This window comes from Diabrotica virgifera, chromosome 3, assembly GCF_917563875.1.
Source record: "Diabrotica virgifera virgifera chromosome 3, PGI_DIABVI_V3a".
Classification (NCBI taxonomy): domain Eukaryota; kingdom Metazoa; phylum Arthropoda; class Insecta; order Coleoptera; family Chrysomelidae; genus Diabrotica; species Diabrotica virgifera.
Window position 1 is genome coordinate 106,357,510 of NC_065445.1, and position 19,912 is coordinate 106,377,421.

General features: G+C 33.0%; 1 protein-coding gene across 1 annotated transcript in view; it reads left to right on the top strand.

Moving 5' to 3' along the window:
• The window catches only part of LOC126882015 (putative inorganic phosphate cotransporter), a 177,266-nt gene that overhangs the window by 151,873 nt on the left and 5,481 nt on the right, over positions 1-19,912 (top strand). The window contains exons 4-8 of the mRNA XM_050646785.1: positions 763-1,081; positions 12,677-12,897; positions 14,815-14,964; positions 15,027-15,159; positions 16,598-16,854. Coding sequence (XP_050502742.1) covers positions 763-1,081; positions 12,677-12,897; positions 14,815-14,964; positions 15,027-15,159; positions 16,598-16,854 — 1,080 coding nt within the window. The remainder of the gene's footprint in view (positions 1-762; positions 1,082-12,676; positions 12,898-14,814; positions 14,965-15,026; positions 15,160-16,597; positions 16,855-19,912) is intronic.

The following is a 19,912-nucleotide window of genomic DNA, read 5'->3' on the forward strand; positions in this document are numbered from 1 at the left end:
GACAAATCTGAAATGAAGTATCTGTTCACAATCGATGGTAAAGCATTTGTGAATTATTTAGTTGAAATCTTTATAACTAAATGTATTAAATACGCATCTTCGAGGAACAAATAAAACTCTTGTCGATGCAAAGCGAATATATTTGGTTTCAGTACCCATAGTGAGTTATGTCAGAAACATGAAACATACTAACAACAAAATTTTTGAACAGTTTCATTGGCTCCAAAAATGTGAAGTAACTGATACCTCTTTACTACTTGTTATTGTCAATCATCAGAATATTCTATTTGCTGATTTAAAATAAAGATTTTTTGATATAAAACAAATTGATTTTCCAAAATAGATGATGCAGCCAATGTTCGTGGATTTGTCTGATAATATATCAAATATGCAGTATTAAGAAGGACTAGCTGAATTCCAAAATGATGAGTCAGTTTTTTATTTTATAAAAACTGACTGATTTACCGGTAAAGGAGAATTGGTTGGACATAACAAAACATGGAGACTTGAGACTGAAGCTAACCAAAATCAGTGTAAGAAATCTTTAGATCTCTGGTTCTTTGGATTTCGTTTTGCACTTACTGTTCGCTTGACTAGTTAAAATTAAATAGTTAAACGAACTGTACATGAAACATCAATTACTGTGCGGTAAATATTACCCATATAATATAGATCATTGCGATCTTTAAAAAAATCTTTTCATATTTAATCTTTGCAACTGTGTTATAGAGAAGTTTAGTAATATCTCCTTTCTTTTTTCAGACTTATCCAGAATGGGCAGGCAGCAAAAACGTGATGTTATCCTCCTTCTTTTGGGGTTACGTGCTAACTCAAATTCCTGCCGGTCAACTTGCCGAACGCTTCGGTCCAAAATTATTTTTATCCGGAGCAATGGTTATTTGCTCACTATTTTCAATACTCATTCCTATTTGCGGTGCTCAATTCGGATATCTAGGAGTAATGTTTTGTAGAATAATTCAGGGACTGATGCAAGGATTTATATATCCATCCATTCACCATTTGATCAGCGCCTGGGTGCCGCTCAGCAGCAGAGCCAAAATTGCCGGATTCGTATATGCAGGTAAGTCAATAGATTTTGGTGGCATTATTTTAAAAGAAGTCCAGTGTTCGTAGCTGATCATTAGGAAATGGCTATTATCCCGGTGGACGTATTTTATATAAAGTTATTTTATTGAAGTGTTTAATCTTTTTTCACTATTTAGGAGATTGATGAACTCGACATTAAACAGCTTGAACATCATACCGACTATTACTATAGTCTATTTTTAAACCAAGAGAAGTAATTCAAATTTCCCTCGCCGTAAAGCTTGTTTGTAATTGGTCCAACCTCAGGCAAGTTTACTCCACTGTTATCAAATTTTGACACAAATTTATAGGTTAATTAAGTTATATCAGCGATTTTTTGTATTTTCTGCGTTATTCCTTTAATTTTTAGATTTTTAGTCTGTTTTTTTGTATAAAATACAATTGTTTTTAGAACTCTTTAGCGACGTATTAGTATAATATAATATTTATGGATGACCGTCAAAGGCCGATATGATCAACCAAAAAGATGTATTTGGTGATATTTCTAGTGGCTTTCTTGGGTGTGAATCTATCTTTTTAATTTACTCCTCTTGGTTGAGAAACAAAGCTTAGTACCTATAAAGATAAATATAAAACGGTAATCAATAAATTTAAAAAAAGTCACAACAACAAAGTTACTATTGTCAAGAAGATGTAATATTTTTTTATTATATTACCTAATATTAGGTAATATTACCTAAGGTTGAGAAATGCAAAACTTATCGAATAATTTTAATATATCGCATCTTTGGAGAAACAGTGATACAAGTGCAATTGTTTTACAAATTGAGTTATCAACACTACGATATAGGGCTTTTCATCGATTGTCATTTGTTTCGAGCTTCTGTCAGGTGTCGTATAATATTACCTACTATATCTACGTCATATGTCTTTGGTTTGTATCATTGGTATATATTGTCCTTTTCATGAGCATTTTTCAGTGTGTAACAAATGATAGGAAAAAGGGTAAGTCCGTGATAATACACATTTATGACATTTATTCTAACATGACATTTTAGTTAAATCTGACAGTTGTCACATTTTATTTTCAATTTGGAATAAAAACAAATCAAATGTGTTTCTTGCATTTATAAAATGGTATTTTCTTTGATTTGTATAGTCTTATAAATTATACAGATTATATTTGTAATATTATTATCTAATTAAAAAAAAAATATTTTTTTATTATGGCGCCATCTATCGACAACTAGAATAACTAGAATAAATGTTGTAAATGTCTGTAATCACGGACGTGCCTTTTTTTCTGTCACATTCAATTTAATGCGTTAGAAAGAAATCGAAAAACTGTGACGCGCTGAAAGATGATCATGAGAAAAAGAATACCAATAACGTGACGTAGATATATTAATATTATATGACACATGACAGAAGCTCGAAACAAATGACTGTGAATGAAAAGCCCTATTACTAATACTCGTCTTTGTCTGGGGACCCAAAAGACAGAATTGTAACTCTTCCTTTATTTAACTGAAATAGTATATTATTTGTTTTTTATAAATATAAAACAAATAGATTTTATTGAATGTAATTTAGTTGAAAACTGGTCTACAAAATGCCCCTTTCACAAATAAATTATATAGATTTTTGCATATTTTTAGATTTTCTGTAGGGACCAAATTATAGAGGGTGGCAATATGCTGATGCCTGTAGATATGGATGAAGTGTCTGAATTCCTATCTTACGTTGATCTACTATGACTTCTTAATGGATCCTTCCCTTATTTAATAGCCATAAGTACTATTCGTAATGTCAAGTACTTTAAGTGATCTTAGACCTTATTTATTGTCTCTTCTCGAGGTTTCATGATATCGCATAACTTTATTTTACAATTTTGAATTACTGTCATGATTTTACTAATAACCTGATTAATCAATCTTTTGGCATTTGCTGTGACCCATATCAGTTATTATAGGTTTCCTAATAATAAATTTGAATGCATATTTAAATATTTCAAAGCCAACTATACGTTTTTCTTATATACAATAATTCTGACATTTAATAATGATTTAAATTTTGTGTGAGAATCATACTACTTTGCTCTAAAAATAGATTTATTTAAATTATGCATGCAGTTCAATTGTGTACAAGCTTTAAGTGACGAAAATAGAACCTAAATTTAAATTCTCTGTATATTTATATCAAATGTAATTTATTTTTGATTATTATATAAATGCTTGGATGTGCTGAAACATTGCGATATACAGGGTGTCCCGAAAATATTGGTCATAAATTATACTACAGATTCTGTGGTCAAAAATAGGTTGATTGACCTCACTTACCTATATGTATACAATAGTGCACACAAAAACAGTTACAGCTCTTTTGAAGTTAAAATCGATTTTTTTTTTCATATATCGAAAACTCTTAGAGATTTTTTATTGAAAATGGACATGTGGCGTTCTTATGGCAGGATCATCTTAAAAAAAAACAACATTGAAATTTATACACCCCATAATAATTTTATGGGGTTTTGTTCCCTTAAACCTCCCCAAACTTTTGTGTACGTTTCAATTGAATTATTATTGTGGTACCATTAGTTAAACACAATGTTTATAAAACTTTTTTGCCTCTTAGTATTCTTTCGATAAGGCAGTTTTTATCGAGATGCGGCTTCTTTTTTAATATCTTTACATACAAATTTTATGGGGGTTTCGTTCCTTTAAACCCCCCAAATGTTTGTGTACGTTTCAATTAAACTTGTATTGCGGTACCATTAGTTAAACACAGTGTTTTTAAAACTTTTTTGCCTCTTAGTATTTTTTCATATTATAAAAATGCAAATTATAAAATTTTCATATTATTACCAGGTCTCTGAAATCGTACTTAACCATATACAAATATGTGGTGGATTTGACAAATATTCAAAATATCTCGATAAAAACTGGCTTTTCGGGAAAGTACTGAGACGCAAAAAAGTTTTAAAAACACTATGTTTAACTAATAGTACTACAATAATAATTTAATAGGAACATACACAAAAGTTTAGGGGGGTTTAAGGGAACAAAACCCCCATAACATTTTTATGGGGTGCACAAATTTCACTATAAATTTTTTTTCAAGATGCTCCTACCATAATAATGCCACATGTCCATTTTCAGTAAAAAGTCTCTAATAGTTTTCGATATATTGGAAAAAATGTATTTTCATTTAGTAACTTCAAAGGGCTGTAACTTTTTTTATGCGCACATTTGTACTAAGTTAAGTAAGGTTCAATCAACATATTTTTGAACCCAAAATCTGTGGTATAATTTATGACCAATTTTTTCGGGACACCCTGTATAAATTGAAAAGAAAAAAAATTGAACATCAAAAAATAAGTATTATAATATGTAGTAGTAAATATAGTAGAGACATAAAGATAAGGAACAGAAGCACGGATAAAAATGGTAATCTTTCATACTCCCTATTCATTAGTACTGCATTCCTTGCCCTGGAACTGTTTCCTTGTCTCTAAAATATCATTCTGCAGAATTGGCTACAGCTTCATTTAATATAGACAAAATATTTAATTATTATGAAAGAGTATGAAAACATAATGTGTTATACGTTCTTTGACGTTTTGGTCTGATCACACATAGCCAAAAAATACAGGGTGTAAATGTTCCTCTACTTATATTCTTTGCACAACATTTTATACTTCCATTACAGTAATAAAAAAATTGAGGATGATGAAAAAGTAGTGGCGGAAAGATACGAGCGGATGTTCAATGAGCTGATAAATACTTTAGTTACAGAACCCGAACCCACAATAAGTGATACGTAAATGGGGTATATGTAAAGAAGTCATCAAATCAGCAGCAAATCAGATACTAGGAAAGGAAGATTTCGAAGAAAGTGTGCTAGGTTCATTGCTGAGTGCGAGGAAGTTACTAGAAGAAAAAATCATCGTAGAGGATCATGTATCAAAAAAAATCTCGAGCAACGGTTGAATCTTACAAGAAGCTCAGAAGTGAGGAAAACAAAACACAAGAGAAATAAAACAGAATATGAGACTAAAATGATGGAAGAGTTGGAAACCCTTAATAACGCCATGATAATTGACTTCCCGCGAACCTAAGTCATGATGATAATAAGAACGAAGGCAATCCACCAACTGTACAAAAAAATTGTCGCAGTTAGCCAAAAAATAAAAGAAACAACGAAAGTACCAGAAACTAATGAAATCCCGACAAGTAGTATTATTATAAGTTCACAAGATAATAGCAAGGCTATGGAAAGAAGAGCAAATGTCTCAGGAGTGGAACGTTGTTCGATGTGCCTTCTACACAAGAGAGGCGACCAGCTCAAATGTGGCAATTACAGAGGGTTTTCACTTTTGAACAGTCTATGATCTACTCTCTAACACAATTTACACACGTCTGATGATCGATGTTGTCTACTGGCATCAAGCTGAGCAGAATAAAACCGAATGGACGAATCAGATTAGAAAGGCTGTCTACATTTTTAAAAATGTCTAATAGGTCTTAGGTCGACTCAGCCTGAATAAAATTAATACCTTCGGTAAAACCAGGGGTAATAATAGGCAGTTGAAGCGTAGCACTGGCCCTCTTAATACCTTCCTTGTATTTAGTCCAGAAAGCTACTGCGCATCCGATAGGAAAAATATTCTGATTCGGATTCTTTGCACAATCTTACTCAAAAAGGACCCCTTTTAACAAATTTGCATGTTGCCAGGTCCAAAAGTGGGTCAAAAATTTTTTGAACGTTTTTTTTTTGTTTTTTCCCCAAAATTATTTTTTTTACATCGAACAAAGTTTTTTTAGGTTTTTTGGATCATTCCAAACAGAAAAGGTCTTTAGTGACTTTTCTCTTATAGCCACTTTACACCATGCAAGTAATTGCGAAATTTATTGCACAAGTTCTTGCAGCAAGAACTTCTGCAATAAGTTGCAACTAGCTTTCTGCAATAAAGTGATTACACAGTGCAAGTAATTGCATAAACTGACATGAAATGGTAAATGGACAGAAACTTTGACATACCATAAATTTTAGGTTATGTTGTTTTTATAAATTAAAAATGTAATTTTTTGAGTAGAGTTATCAGATACATTAGCTTAAAAATGTTAGAATATAATTTAAGAAAATTATAATATGTATTATGTATAACAAAATCAATTAATACCTAATGCAAGTATACCTATAATACATTATTCGTTTACAAAAGGAAACATGTTGTTAAATACAAAAGAAATAAAAATAGAATATACTTTCTTTAACCTCTATTTAAAGTTCTCCACCAGAATAATGTTATCTGTGAAGCTTGAAATTGGTAAAAAGTTCCTCTAGTTTTGTCAAAAATTATTAAGTTTGAATTTTAGGATGACAGAATGTCAAAACAAACAGTGTAGCCTTAAAAGTTACTAAAAATATACCCAAATTGCAGAAAAAATTGCATGAAAAATAGGACATGTTCTATCTAGCTGCAACTTCTTGCAGCAAGAAATTGCTGCAAGAAGTTGCAGCTTTTATGTGCAATTCGCGTATGACACGATGCAATTTCTATTGCTGCAAGAAATTGTGCAATTAATTGCGCAATTAGTTGCATGGTGTAAAGTGGCTATTAGGTTAATAGTTTTTTATATATACCTAAGCGATTAAAAATTGCGAAATCGGCCATTTTTAACCCTCATAATCCCTCATAAACCCTCATAACTATGTGAAAAACTGAAAATTTTAATATTGTGAAGCTAGATAGATATTCTTTAAACATCAATTGATGAAATCCCGAAGAGTTTTTTGCAATACAATATCGAAAACCCTTTTGTTTTTTAATTGCTAATCAAGCGGGCGCGACACTATTTTCAACGCTTGCATAACTTCAAATGTTTTCCGATTACATCTACATGCAACGCAAGGGTTGAAAATAGTGTCGCGCCCGCTTGATTAGCAATTAAAAAACAAAGGGGTTTTCGATATTGTATTACAAAAAGCTCTTCGGGATTTCATCAATCGATGCTCATAGAATATCTACGTACCTTGGTAACACTGAAATTTTCGGTTTTTCACATAGTTTTTGAGGGTTAAAAATGGCCAATTTTGCAATTTTTAAATTTTCAATCGCTTATATCTCGAAAACTATCATATTTAGAGAAAAGTCACTTGAGATATTTTCTATTTGGAATTATCTAAAAAACCTAAAAAAAATTGTCGAATGCAAAAAAATTAGTTTTAGGAAAAAACAAAAAAACATTTAAAAAAATTTTTGGATGCTTTTTGATCCTGGCAACATGAAAATTTGTTAAAAGGAGACCATTTCAATCAAGGTGGTGACAAAAAAAGTTACTCAGAATATTTTTCCGTCCATATATTTACGCATATTACATACATGCAACGGTTGAAAATATGTAGTGTCACGCCCGCTTGATTAGCAATTTAAAAACAAAGGGGTTTTCGATATTGTATTACAAAAAACTCTTCGGGATTTCATCAATCGAGGTACTATCTACCTTGGTAACATTGAAATTTTCAGTTTTTCTTATAGTTTATGAGGGTTAAAAATGGCCGATTTGGCAATTTTTAAATTTTTAATCGCTTATATGTATATGTCGAAAACTATCAACTTCAGAGAAAAGTCACTAAAGACCTTTTCTGTTTGTAATGATCCAAACAATCTAAAAAAACTTTTTTCGATGCAAAAAAAAATAATTTTAGGGAAAAACAAAAAAAAAGTTTAAAAAATGTTTGACTCACTCTTGGACCTGGCAACATACAAATTTGTTAAAAGGAGTCCTTTTTGAGAAAGATTGTGCAAAAAATCCGAATCAGAATATTTTTCCTAGCGGATGCGCAGTGGCCTTCTGGACTACTTAGGTCCTAGAGATAGCAGACTACCCCGCTATAATGCCAAAGCCGCGTTAGCGGTATGAAACGGGGGACTATTATATTATATTAAATTTGTTTTTTTTTTGTCGAGTCATCTAAGACAATCATAGACAAGCGACAGTGGCTTTGAAATAGAACAATATAATTATTTCGTTAAAACTTAAATTGTTTGTCGCTTCTCGATACTACCACATAGAATTATTGTATTTCCCGTCGCGGTCGGGTCATGACTTGTACAATTTTAATTTCTTCAATTAGAAAGATGTTAATAGAAATCTATTTGACGTTTGCGTGAGCAAGGAAGGTTAAAAAAATTAAGTTTGTCAAGCAAACAATTATGATGCAATTTTATAAATAGTAACTTAGAAGTCATATATTGTTCTTAGAATAGCAGATAATTTATTAGTTTGAATTTGTCACAGAATTTGTGGTATTTTAAGAAAATAACATCAAATTCGGCTGTAACATCAAAACCACAAAATAACAATTTTTTAACTGTTGTGTGGCGACACGCTTCAATTACTATTTTACTATTTTTTAAATGCTAATTTAAATTTTAATATTTAATAACTTTTTCAAAATGAAATAATGTGGGCCATTTAAAATTCACATCTCTTTCTATACGAAACCAGATGTAATGCCATGTTCAGTCTCAGTTTATTTATGGGAAACAAAATTCCCCATTAAATAGTTACCTTATCAGACCTTATGTCAATAAATCATTTTTAAATGCATTGGAAGACGCTCCTTAAAACTACAGAAATGTTTTCAGCTTTTAAAACACCAGGGCCCGGATTACGTACACTCGATACGCATCGTATCCGCCATGTTTTCCCATAAGGCGCTACAGTAAAATATGGCGGATACGATGCGTATCGAGTGTACGTAATCCGGGCCCAGATAAAGGGCCAGCCTCTTTATGTCAATAAATTAGTCTTCAACGTAAAACCACAGACATGTGTTTTTAGTTCAGCCACAGCAGTCTGACACAAACCCTCGTCCCGCAAAGAATAACAAACCCTCTTACGAGATATAAGCACGCCTTTTTAACCAAAAATAAATAAATATATTATTGTTCGTTGTTTTACACTTATTTTAATTTCATTTAATTGATTCCGTAAACCACCAACGGAACAATTGTATATTAACGAGGAACATTGTTTCGCCGTCAATTTTCACTTTTTGACATATTCTCTTCGTTTCATCGCTTATTTTGTCTTCTTTCCTATTTTTAGCATATTTTTTTTCATATTTGGTTCCATTTGATGTATGTAATATCTAATTAATTTTTATTTTGGCTGTTGGACATTCGGCATTCTTTATGCTTGCCTATACCAAAGTAATTATTTTGTTTGAATGTCAACAAACTGACAGGTAATCGGGATTGTATTTAACTGGAACATCGATAAAAATAAACGAGATATCCAGAATAGAAACAGTAGATAATCGGTGTCATAAAAGTATGAAAAAGTATGAAAAGTATAACAAATTTATTTCATAAATAAATCACTCAAGGTACTATTTTAGAAAACGTCCGTTTTCATTATTTAATTCGAATACTGAAAACTACTGTTGACACACAGCACAACAACCAAGCATTATGGTATGGGGTGCTATGTGTTTGGGAAGCAGATCACCTCTAGTTCCTCTTACAGCACTCTTACAGATCGAGGATATATTGGTGAAGTACTGCAACCGGGTTTACATCCCTCCCTATAAACCATTCCAAAGGCGATCTTTCCACAGGATAATGGAAGACCTCATATTGCTAGAATCTGGTATAAAGCCTTTGGAGTGGCCATCAAGATCAGCTGATTTGTCACCCATCGAACATGTATGGGATATGGTAGGTCGAAACCTAAATCGATTGCCACGTGCTCTAGCAAACTTAGTAGACCTGTGGCATGCCATAGGACGAATCTAAGTGAGTATTCCGCAATAGGAATAGAATCTGAATAAGTTTATAGAAAATCAAAGAGGAGCCACTCATTATTAATTTTTTGACCAAACTAGGTATTGTATTTTTTTGGCCATCAGTATATATTATTAACAGCCACCTATATTTTGTTTTCACCCAATTTTGAAAAAATGTGAAAACTTTGAATTATCCACGTCCGTCTGTCCGTGAACACACTCCTCCGTCATTATACTAGGTAGAATGACAAATGAGGTGTCAAATGAAAGCTTATAATCCAAGGATGGTACTAAAGGTGAGAAATTTGGCCTAGGCTGTCTGTCCGTCCGACAGCGAATATAACTCCTCCGTCATTATACCAGGTAGAATGACAAAAGAAGTGTCAAATGAAAGCTTATAATCCAAGGATGGTACTAAAGGTGAGAAATTTGACTTAGAACTTCCGGTTTTAAAAATGCGACACTGTTTTTAAGCCACCGGAGTAGTACAAGTGATATATTATTCGAGGCGCCTTCGCAAGACGAGAACAAATATACAGTATGTCCCTTTAAGTTGTATCCACATGGAAAACTTTTTTATTATTAATTTTACAAAAAAAGTTATTCTTCATAAAAAGCTCTGCATGGTCCAAAACCTACGGTTTAACCATCAAATATCAAATTTTTTGAATATTATACGAGGTATGTCAAAAAGTTTGAATTTCACTCAAGAGTAAAGTATGTAGCTTTATTTTTCACAATATTGAAAATTGCTATTATGAAAAATTGTTTGGAATTAAAAACTATATTCTAGTATGCAATTACATCCTTTAATTAAAAAAATTTTTTTTTTTGAAAAATTATGGATAACTAACATTATTTTCAGTTATTTCAATTCAGATAACTCTTTTATTTTTAATTTTACGAAATCTTAATAAAAAGTTCTGCATGGTCTAAAACCTAAAATACAACCATCTTATGTCAAATTTCATCAATTTTATACGAGGTATGTCAAAAAATATGAATTTCGCTCAAGAGTAAAATACGTTTATTTTTCACAATATCGAAAATTGTTATTATGAAAAGTTATTTAGAATTAAAAAGTATGTTTCAGTATGTAATTACATCCTTCTAAGTGAAATATTCTGAACTATAAAGGTACTTTACTTTTGATCTAAATTTATCTTTTTTGACTACTTCGTATAAAATTGATGAAATTTGATATAAGATTGTTTTAGTTTAGGTTTTAGACCATCCAGAACTTTTTATTAAGAATCCCTTTTTTTCGTAAAATTAATAATAACAAAGTTATCAGAATTGAAATAACTGAAAATAATGTTAGTTATCCATAATTTTTCAAATTTTTTTTTTCAATTACAAGGATGTAATTGCATATTAGAATATAGTTTTTAATTCCAAACAACTTTTCATAATAGCAATTTTCAATATTGTGAAAAATAAAGCTACTTTACTCTTGAGTGAAATTCAAACTGTTTGACATACCTCGTATAACATTCATAAAATTTGATATCTGACGGTTGAATCTTGGGTTTTGGACCATGCAGAACTTTTTATAAAGAATAATTTTTTTCGTAAAATTAATAATAAAAAAGTTTTCCATATGGATACAACTTACAGGGGCATACTGTATATTTCCGGTTTCATGACTCTGTCCGTCCGCGAATACAACTCCTCCGTTATTAACCCTTAAACGCCCAACCTTTTTTAGGTTCCATGTACGCCCAAGGGTGGGTAAAAAATGTCCACCTCGAAAATAGCTAATATATTTATTGAGAGTTGTTGAAAATGGATTAAACTTAAGAATCTTATGCTTAATGAACACAGCATCTTCTAAAATATTAATATAAACAATTTACAAACCTTACAACAAAATTACAATGTACATCAAAATTAACATACCAGTAAAAGCCAGTAATTCAGATTTGTCGATTTTCTCCATATTCTTTCTTTCAGCCTCCTCATTGGCGGATAATTATGTAGATTATGTAACTATACATCGATAATTATATGGATTATCTTCCTACTAACGAGAAATTATATAGAAACCTTTAGTAACAAGTTTTGCCAAGGGTGTACTTTTTATGCCCATCCATATTTAACTCAAGATGCTGCTTTTATTTTCAAAAATATTGGTAGAACCAAATTAACATTCGATAATGGGCTGTCTTTTTAACAATAAATAATTTTAAAAAAAAATTTAAACACGTAATAAATATGTTACCAGGGAATACGCATTAGGTGGACATTTTTTACCCACCCTTGGGCGTTTAAGGGTTAATACAGATAGAATGACAAATGAGGTGTCGAATGAATGCTTATAACCCAAGGATGGTATTAATGATGAGAAATTTGACATCGGACTTCCGGTTTTAGACTTGCAACCGTAAGTAAGTACTGTTTTAAAGTCACCGAAATAGTATAAGCGCTATATCATTTGACGTGTCCCAGCAAAATGAGAACAAATGTAAAATTTGGGTTTTTATATCATTTCCGGTTAAAAAGTTCTAACCACAAGTGCCATTAAAGTCGCAGAAACAATACATGTAACACATAAATCAAAGCGTATTGAAATCTTGTTTGAAATCTTTAGTTCGGATTTTGAAGTAATTTCTGTTTAAACAATGATGACCCAAAGTTTAGTAAAAATTACTCAAAATTAGTAAAATCGTATATCAATCGACGTAAAGTTACACGAAGAGTTCAAACATCAACTTCCGGTTCTACTTTCGATTACTTTGGGTGAAACCTAGGACTTACGAAGTCCAATTACTTGTTATATTTTGACTATTTTCCTTTTTTGGTTTTGAGAATTCTCATATTTGAATTTTTTTAGGTGGTCCCCTTGGTACAGTCATTGTGATGCCCATTGTGGGAATAATTTCAGGATCAAAACTAGGATGGCAGACTGTCTTTTACTTATTGGGGGGCGTTGGTTTTACGTGGACAGCTTGTTGGATCTTCTTGGGATTAGACAGTCCCCATAAACACAAGAATATCTCCCAAGACGAGCTTAAGTTCATTCAAGATGGCATTGTTACCAACAAGAAAAAAGAGGTATTTATAAACGTTATAATAAATATATCGTATATTAAATGTTATATTTATATGGGATTAGCCACAGTTTGGTTGTAATGACAATTAGCCTACATATTTTACCTAAAAAATACTTGACGTTTCGATTTCCACTGCTGAAATCGATATCAAAAAAGTAAGAGAAGTTTGTTGAGAAGGTGTGTATAACCGCCAATTGTTGTTATTGCAGTTACGTTATAAGTAAGCAAATATTGTACTTTGTACTTTGCCTATGTACTTTGTCTTTGCCTATGATGGTTATAGAAATGTAGGAATGCTTTGTTCATCGACTTTAAGCAGGCCTATGACACAGTAAACAGACAGCAAATGTACGAACTGATGAAATAATTGGGGATACCAAGTAAAATTGTGAGAATGGTAAAAATGACGATGGAAAACACAACAAACGAAATAGCATGGAAAGGGCATACATCCGAAAAGTTTGAAACCAAGGATTACGACAAGGAGACTCACTATCAACAACTGTATTCAATCTGACATTGGAAGGAATGATCAGGAAAATCAGAATAAACATGCAAGAAACGATATTTAAAAACGGCCACCAATGCATATCATTTGCAGATGATCTGACACTATTAGCAACAAGCAAGAAAGAACTACAAAAGTTAATGAAAAACATAATAACAGAAGCCAAAAAATTGGGACTTAAAATAAATGAAGAAAAGACAAAGTACAGTTGAGTCCGCGAATCTTTACCCGTGCGTCATCATTTAAATCATACGAAATAAGTCGATGATAAGTCGGAAATTGAAATTTACTAGACGCAACAGCAAGTGACAGTAAGTGACTTGCTGTTGCGTTTAGTAAATTTCAATTTCCGACTTATTATCAACTTATTTCGTATGCTCTAAATAATGACGCACGGGTAAAGATTCGCGGATTCAACGGTATAATATGATAATGGGAGAGATCCAAAAAGAAAAAGAAAATAACATTATACATATTACAAATGGATGGAGAAAAACATACCTGTTCAAAAGAGCCAAAGAAATTAATTACCTGGAAGCCAAAATACAAAATAGATAAAATGGTCATGAGGAAGGGGAGATAAACGCAAGAATAGTTAAAGGAACTAAAAAGTATGGAGCATTACGAACATTAATGAAATCCAAATACGTATCAAGAAAAACAAAAATCAGAATTTATAAGACTGTTATCAGTCCTACAGTAACATACGCATGCGAAACATGGGTGCTGAAAAATTCAGAAACAGACCTTTCAGAAAGAAGGAAGAGAAAAATCAAAGAGTAATATATGGGGGTGTGCAAATAGAAGGTTAGTGGAGAAGAAGAACCAACAAAGAATTTGAAGAACTGTATAAAGAGCCAAAGATAACGACGACGATCAAAGCACAGAAAATACGATATTTGAGCCACATCGAAAGAATGGGAAGTAAAAGAATGCCAAAAATGGTACTCTCATGAAGACCAATACAAAAGAGAAGGTAAGGCAGGCCAAGAAAAAGATTGAAGGACAGTGTGTACGAAGACCTGAAGAGAAATAACATTGAAAGATGGTAAGAACTAGCATTGGACAGGAGGATATGGAGGGAGGTGGTGAAGGCGGTGTAGGCCCTATGCCTACAAGGTCTGTTGAGCCTAATAAATAAATAAATGACATAACCTCAATAACAACAATTGTGGGTTATACACACCTTCTCAACAAATTTCTCTTAAGTGTTTGATAACGATTTCCGGAGTTGAAATTGAAACGTCAAGCATGTTTCAGGTAAAATATGTAATTGTTATTACAACCGAAGTGTGGCTAATCTCATATAAACATACCATAACAGTTTTAGAACCCTGTTCTAAAACTGTTGGTTGGAAACTGTAGGTGATGTGTTCGTTTATTACAATGTTAGTGTTTTTGTTAATTTAGCAATTACCGACGCCATGGAAAGATATCCTTAAATCAGTTCCATTTTGGGCGATTTTGGTGTGCCACTTCGGCGATCTCTGGGGCTTCTGGACGATGCTTACAGAAATACCAACATACATGGACAAAATTCTAAAATACGACATCGCATCGGTAAGTATTGGATAAAAAGAAGTTAGGGTGTAGAATCTTCAACACGTATTATTTTTTTACAGAACAGTACTTTGTCTGCCCTTCCGTATCTAATCTATTGCCTGTTGAATCTGGTGATGAGTCCTATTGCTGATTACCTTATTACCAATAAGATTACTTCTGTTGGTGCTAGTAGAAAAATATTTAACAGTATAGGTATGAACCTATGCCCTAAAACGATATTTTATTCAGATACTGGAATCACTTTGTATTATAAATTCCAAATAGCATAAAACTTTATTTTGAATTTTAATGAATGTAAATATCAGAATATTTTTTGTACTGCAGTTTGGAGCAAAATCTTACCTGTTGTCATCATTTCCATGTGAGTGTCATTCAGAACCACAGTCAGAAAATGCATATCCATTTCATTGTTTCATCCTTCAAATTATTATTAATTCGTCTCACAATATAATTAGAACTATTTACATTTTTTCATTAAATCGTATAAGGGACCGTTCAAGTATTACGTAACGCAGGTGGGGGGGGGGGGGGGGGTCAAAAATCGCGCAAAAAAAGAAATGAAAAATATGGGTTAATGTAATTAGTTATACAAGGGAAAGTGGAAGGAAAGAGATGACCGTTAAATGGACCGTGATGATCGCCAATGTCCTTAAAGGATAAGGCACATGAAGAAGTAGAATAAAGTAATTTGCTAATATCTGAAGAAACCTCAGGTATTAGTCGATGAATACTTTCCTCGTCGCATGCATTGGTCCTTCCAGCCGGACAATTTGTTTAGTTTCTTATGATCCTGAGGTTGCTGGCGAATATTTTCTCCCGTCGCCTTTATACACCGATCATTTTTATTTTTCATCTTTCACATTTTTATATTTCTTTGCATCTGATTCTATAAATTATTTTTATAAGTTTTATATTTCTAATAATATTCCGAACTGTAAGATGCTTTGATGCTGTCGTGTGTTTCGCATATGTTTTGTGCGAATGCGAGAAAAAAACATAAACTTTGTGTGTTTTAGTGAAAACTTGAAAAAGTAAAATCTAAGTTAACTCTTAAAACGAATAATACAATTTTTGTGCCATTTGGAATATGTTGTTTAAATAAAAACAATGCCAGCTAATAACGAACAACTAATTTTTAGTTTTGACCAAATTTTAAGGATGTCGTTAAGATAAGATTACAAAGTTATACAAATATATTACACAAATTATCTACAAAAAGTATATATCCAGTATTAGAGAACATATCCATTTTATCTATTTTTTTATTATATTTCTTAATGTATTATTTCATACAACATTCACATACATAGTGGTCCACAGTACTGTACAATTAGATTAAATTGACGCGAAAATTTTTAATTTACGAGATAATATTTTAAGATGTATTTGAACTTTTTTGACACAAAAACCAATGTGTTCATATTCTCGCCACTAAAAACAACCACTAGTAAACTTGAAAACTGTAAAAATAATGCATATTTGTCAACTTTCAACTGCTAACAACCTCTTCTATTTCTGGATAGATTTGTCTTGTTAAGACTCATTGGTTGACTGTATTCAAAAAAACATTCAAATATATCTATTTTACCTAAACACTAACTAACCTACTTCTTTTATCTTCTTTTTTTAGGTGTATTCATACCGTCTGTTGCCTTACTTACTCTGTGTTTTATTGGTTCAGAAGAAAAAGCCTTAACAGTATTTATGTTGGTTATAGCAGTAGGTTGCAATACCGGTATTTTAATTGGTTTCCACGTGAATCACATAGATATCGCTCCCAACCATGCGGGTACACTCATGGGAATTACTAATGCAATTGGAAATGTGGCCGCCATTCTGGCGCCTTTGGCTGTGGATATGTTTAAACATGTGGGTGGTTATGAAGAAGTAAGTATTTTTAACTTATTTATTTAGCTTAGCATATGACATTTCGACAAATTTATAATACATATTACAATAAACGTTAAAATTGACTCGATATAAAAATACTTCAATCGACTCGATCGTCTAGGACCCGATGGGATACCAAATGAACTCCTAAAATACGGAGGAGAAACCTTAATCGAAAACATAGATTCTCTTTCAATAAATAATAGCGTGTATATTTGTATATAGTAATAGTAGCCAGCGTGTACCAGACCAATGAAGGACGAGTATAACAATACCAATACACAAGAGAGGAAACAGCAAAGACCCTACCAACTACCGTACCATCACCTTGCTGAGCACAACTCTTAAACTTTTAACGAAAATACTTACCAATAAAATAAATGAAGAATACACAATTAGTGAGGAACAACAAGTTTTTCGGAAAAATAGGTCCACAATAGACGCCAAATTCATAGCCAGACAAATTGCTGAGAACTGGAATATAATAAACCTGCATTTATGTGCTTTATAGATCTGACTAAAGCCTTCGATTGTGTAAGATTAGAAGATGTGCTAAGATTGCTAAAGGAGAAAAATCAGCCCAACAAAATGATAAGAATAATTAAGGACATCAATACGAAGAACAAAACCAGAATAAAAGTCGAGAATGAACTAACATCGCAAGTAGAAACTCGTTTCGGGAATCAGACAAGGGGATAGCTTGAGCCCATTGCCTTTTAATTTAGTAACGGACAAAATCATATAAAACATTAAAAGTACGGGAAAAGTAACCTACAGCGAATGGCACAAAATCCCTGGTAGTGTCAAGGGAACCCATAAGATGCAAATTAGTAATTAACAACGAACTAATTGAACAAGTCTCGAGATTCGAATATCTGGCAGTCGAAATATGTAGTTATGGAGATGTTAAAGAGAGCGTCCGAGAGCAAAAAAATAAAGCCAATTACGTGTCAGGATGTCTGAGGGATGTTAACTGGAGAAATAAAGATATGAGGCTGGAAGGGAAAGTACGCATATACAAATCATGTGTAAGACCGATTATGACGTACGCGATAGAAACAAGATGTCACACTGCAGAAACCAAGAGGATACTGAGAACATCAGAAATGAGAACGTTGAGGTCAATAACTGGGAAAACACGGAGAGACACAATACCGAACGACAGAATAAGAGATCTCTGTAACATACAAGATATAGTACGGTGGGGAAGACAGAGACGACGAGGGTGGAATCAGCATGTGACGAGAATGGACAGCGAGAGAATAGCCCGTATAGCCAGAGATTCCAACAGGCAAGTGACCAATAGAAAGGCCCTTTAAAAGGTGGCGAGATAGCTGGCAGTCAACATCACAGCTACGAATACAAGCTCAAAATCGGTTAAGAACAGGCCAAGAGGCCTAATATACAAAGAAGAAGACTCGATCGTCACAAACAGGAAATCTTGTGAACTGCTCTCTTAGGCTCACTAGTGGCACTCCTTCGTTATGTGCTTAATAGATTGGACCTCGCCACAGCTGTATGACGGTGCTATGGCGGGTAGCTCTTTCAAGACCACAGACTCAGTAAAACAGGTTAAAAATAAAGTAAATATATTTTATATATATATATATAATTATATACAGTTCAAAATAAATAAAATAAAATATAAACTAAAAATGGGTAGTTCCCTGGGTTGGCTGTACACCATATAGTTAAATATAATTATAATAAAATATAATTCTATCTTCTGCAAAGGAAAAATAACATCATACTTATTACTGTCATCAAAATATAACATAACATGTAGTAATATTAAAACGATGGAATCAACATAGCCATAAATTCAGACCCGGAGACATCGCATTTCAATTCAATGCGATGACATTGAACAGCGACACCCAGTCCATCATTACTGCCGCTGACTGCGGTAACGGTTTCGGTGGAATGCCACGTCAGTACTGCGGCGTCTACCTAGGCACAGTATCACCTCAACCCGGTGCATCTCTGCCATCGAGCTATTGCTAATTCAATACGTTAGCAATAACTGATCCTATGGTTCTTCTCCTCGTTTTAAATACGCTCTCCGTGCCACTTCTCGTTCGGTTTCGTCTAGTGGGGTATGAAGAGGGGGAGGCGTCAACACGGATACTCCTTCGATCGGCCGGCCGCTCGCCAGCTGAGGCATCATATCATTACAGTGCAACATGTACGTACATCTGACCATCTTGAATTCTGACGCGATTAAGTGTGCACCAGAATCACGTAGTTGGTCAAATCCAGGTGGTGTCTCTGTGATGCAAGGTATGACTATATTTGCTTGAGCTTTCGACCATTCATGGATCCACCTGGTGATCATGTTGAACCCAGTGGTTGCGACTGATTCTGCGGTTTGTATTGGAGATTTTCTAAAGCGCAGTCGACTTTTGGTGCATCTTCTATATAGTTATGAATCGGCAACACCGTGTTGCTAAGGATCCTGTTATATTCTGTGGTTAGCAGATTGATCGGCGAAGATGTGGTGGTGGAATGTCGCTCAGCACTGGTAGCCAATGGGTTGGTGTAGATTTGATTACTCCAGTAATTATTCTCATTGTGTTATTTAGCTGGACATCAATCTTTTTAACGTGAGCATTGTTGATCCATATTGGTGTGCAATATTCAGCTACGGAATATACAGTGCTAGTCAAAAGTCCGTACCCCCCCTCTTATCTTTTGAACGGTTATACCTATAATAGTGAAATTTGGAGGGAGGAAATAAACGGACGTAAGCTTCTTAACTAGTCATGACAGGTGACGTAATAGTGACAGATGACGTTACAGAGCCACTGTGACCGATAATTTTAAATGGGACTTTATGGCAAGTGATACCTCATTTGAAAGGTATTCAAAATTTCTATTCAGTCATACTAATTTTTTTTGGGTTTAAGTTGATTTTGATTTTAATGGATAAATTAATTAAATATAATATTGTAGTTTCGCATTTAATTAATAAAAATTCAAATGTCCGCCTATCGTTTTTTTGTCAAAAGAGTTGACGTTTTTCAATTCTCTAGTAGTTTTTACGTCAACGTCAACC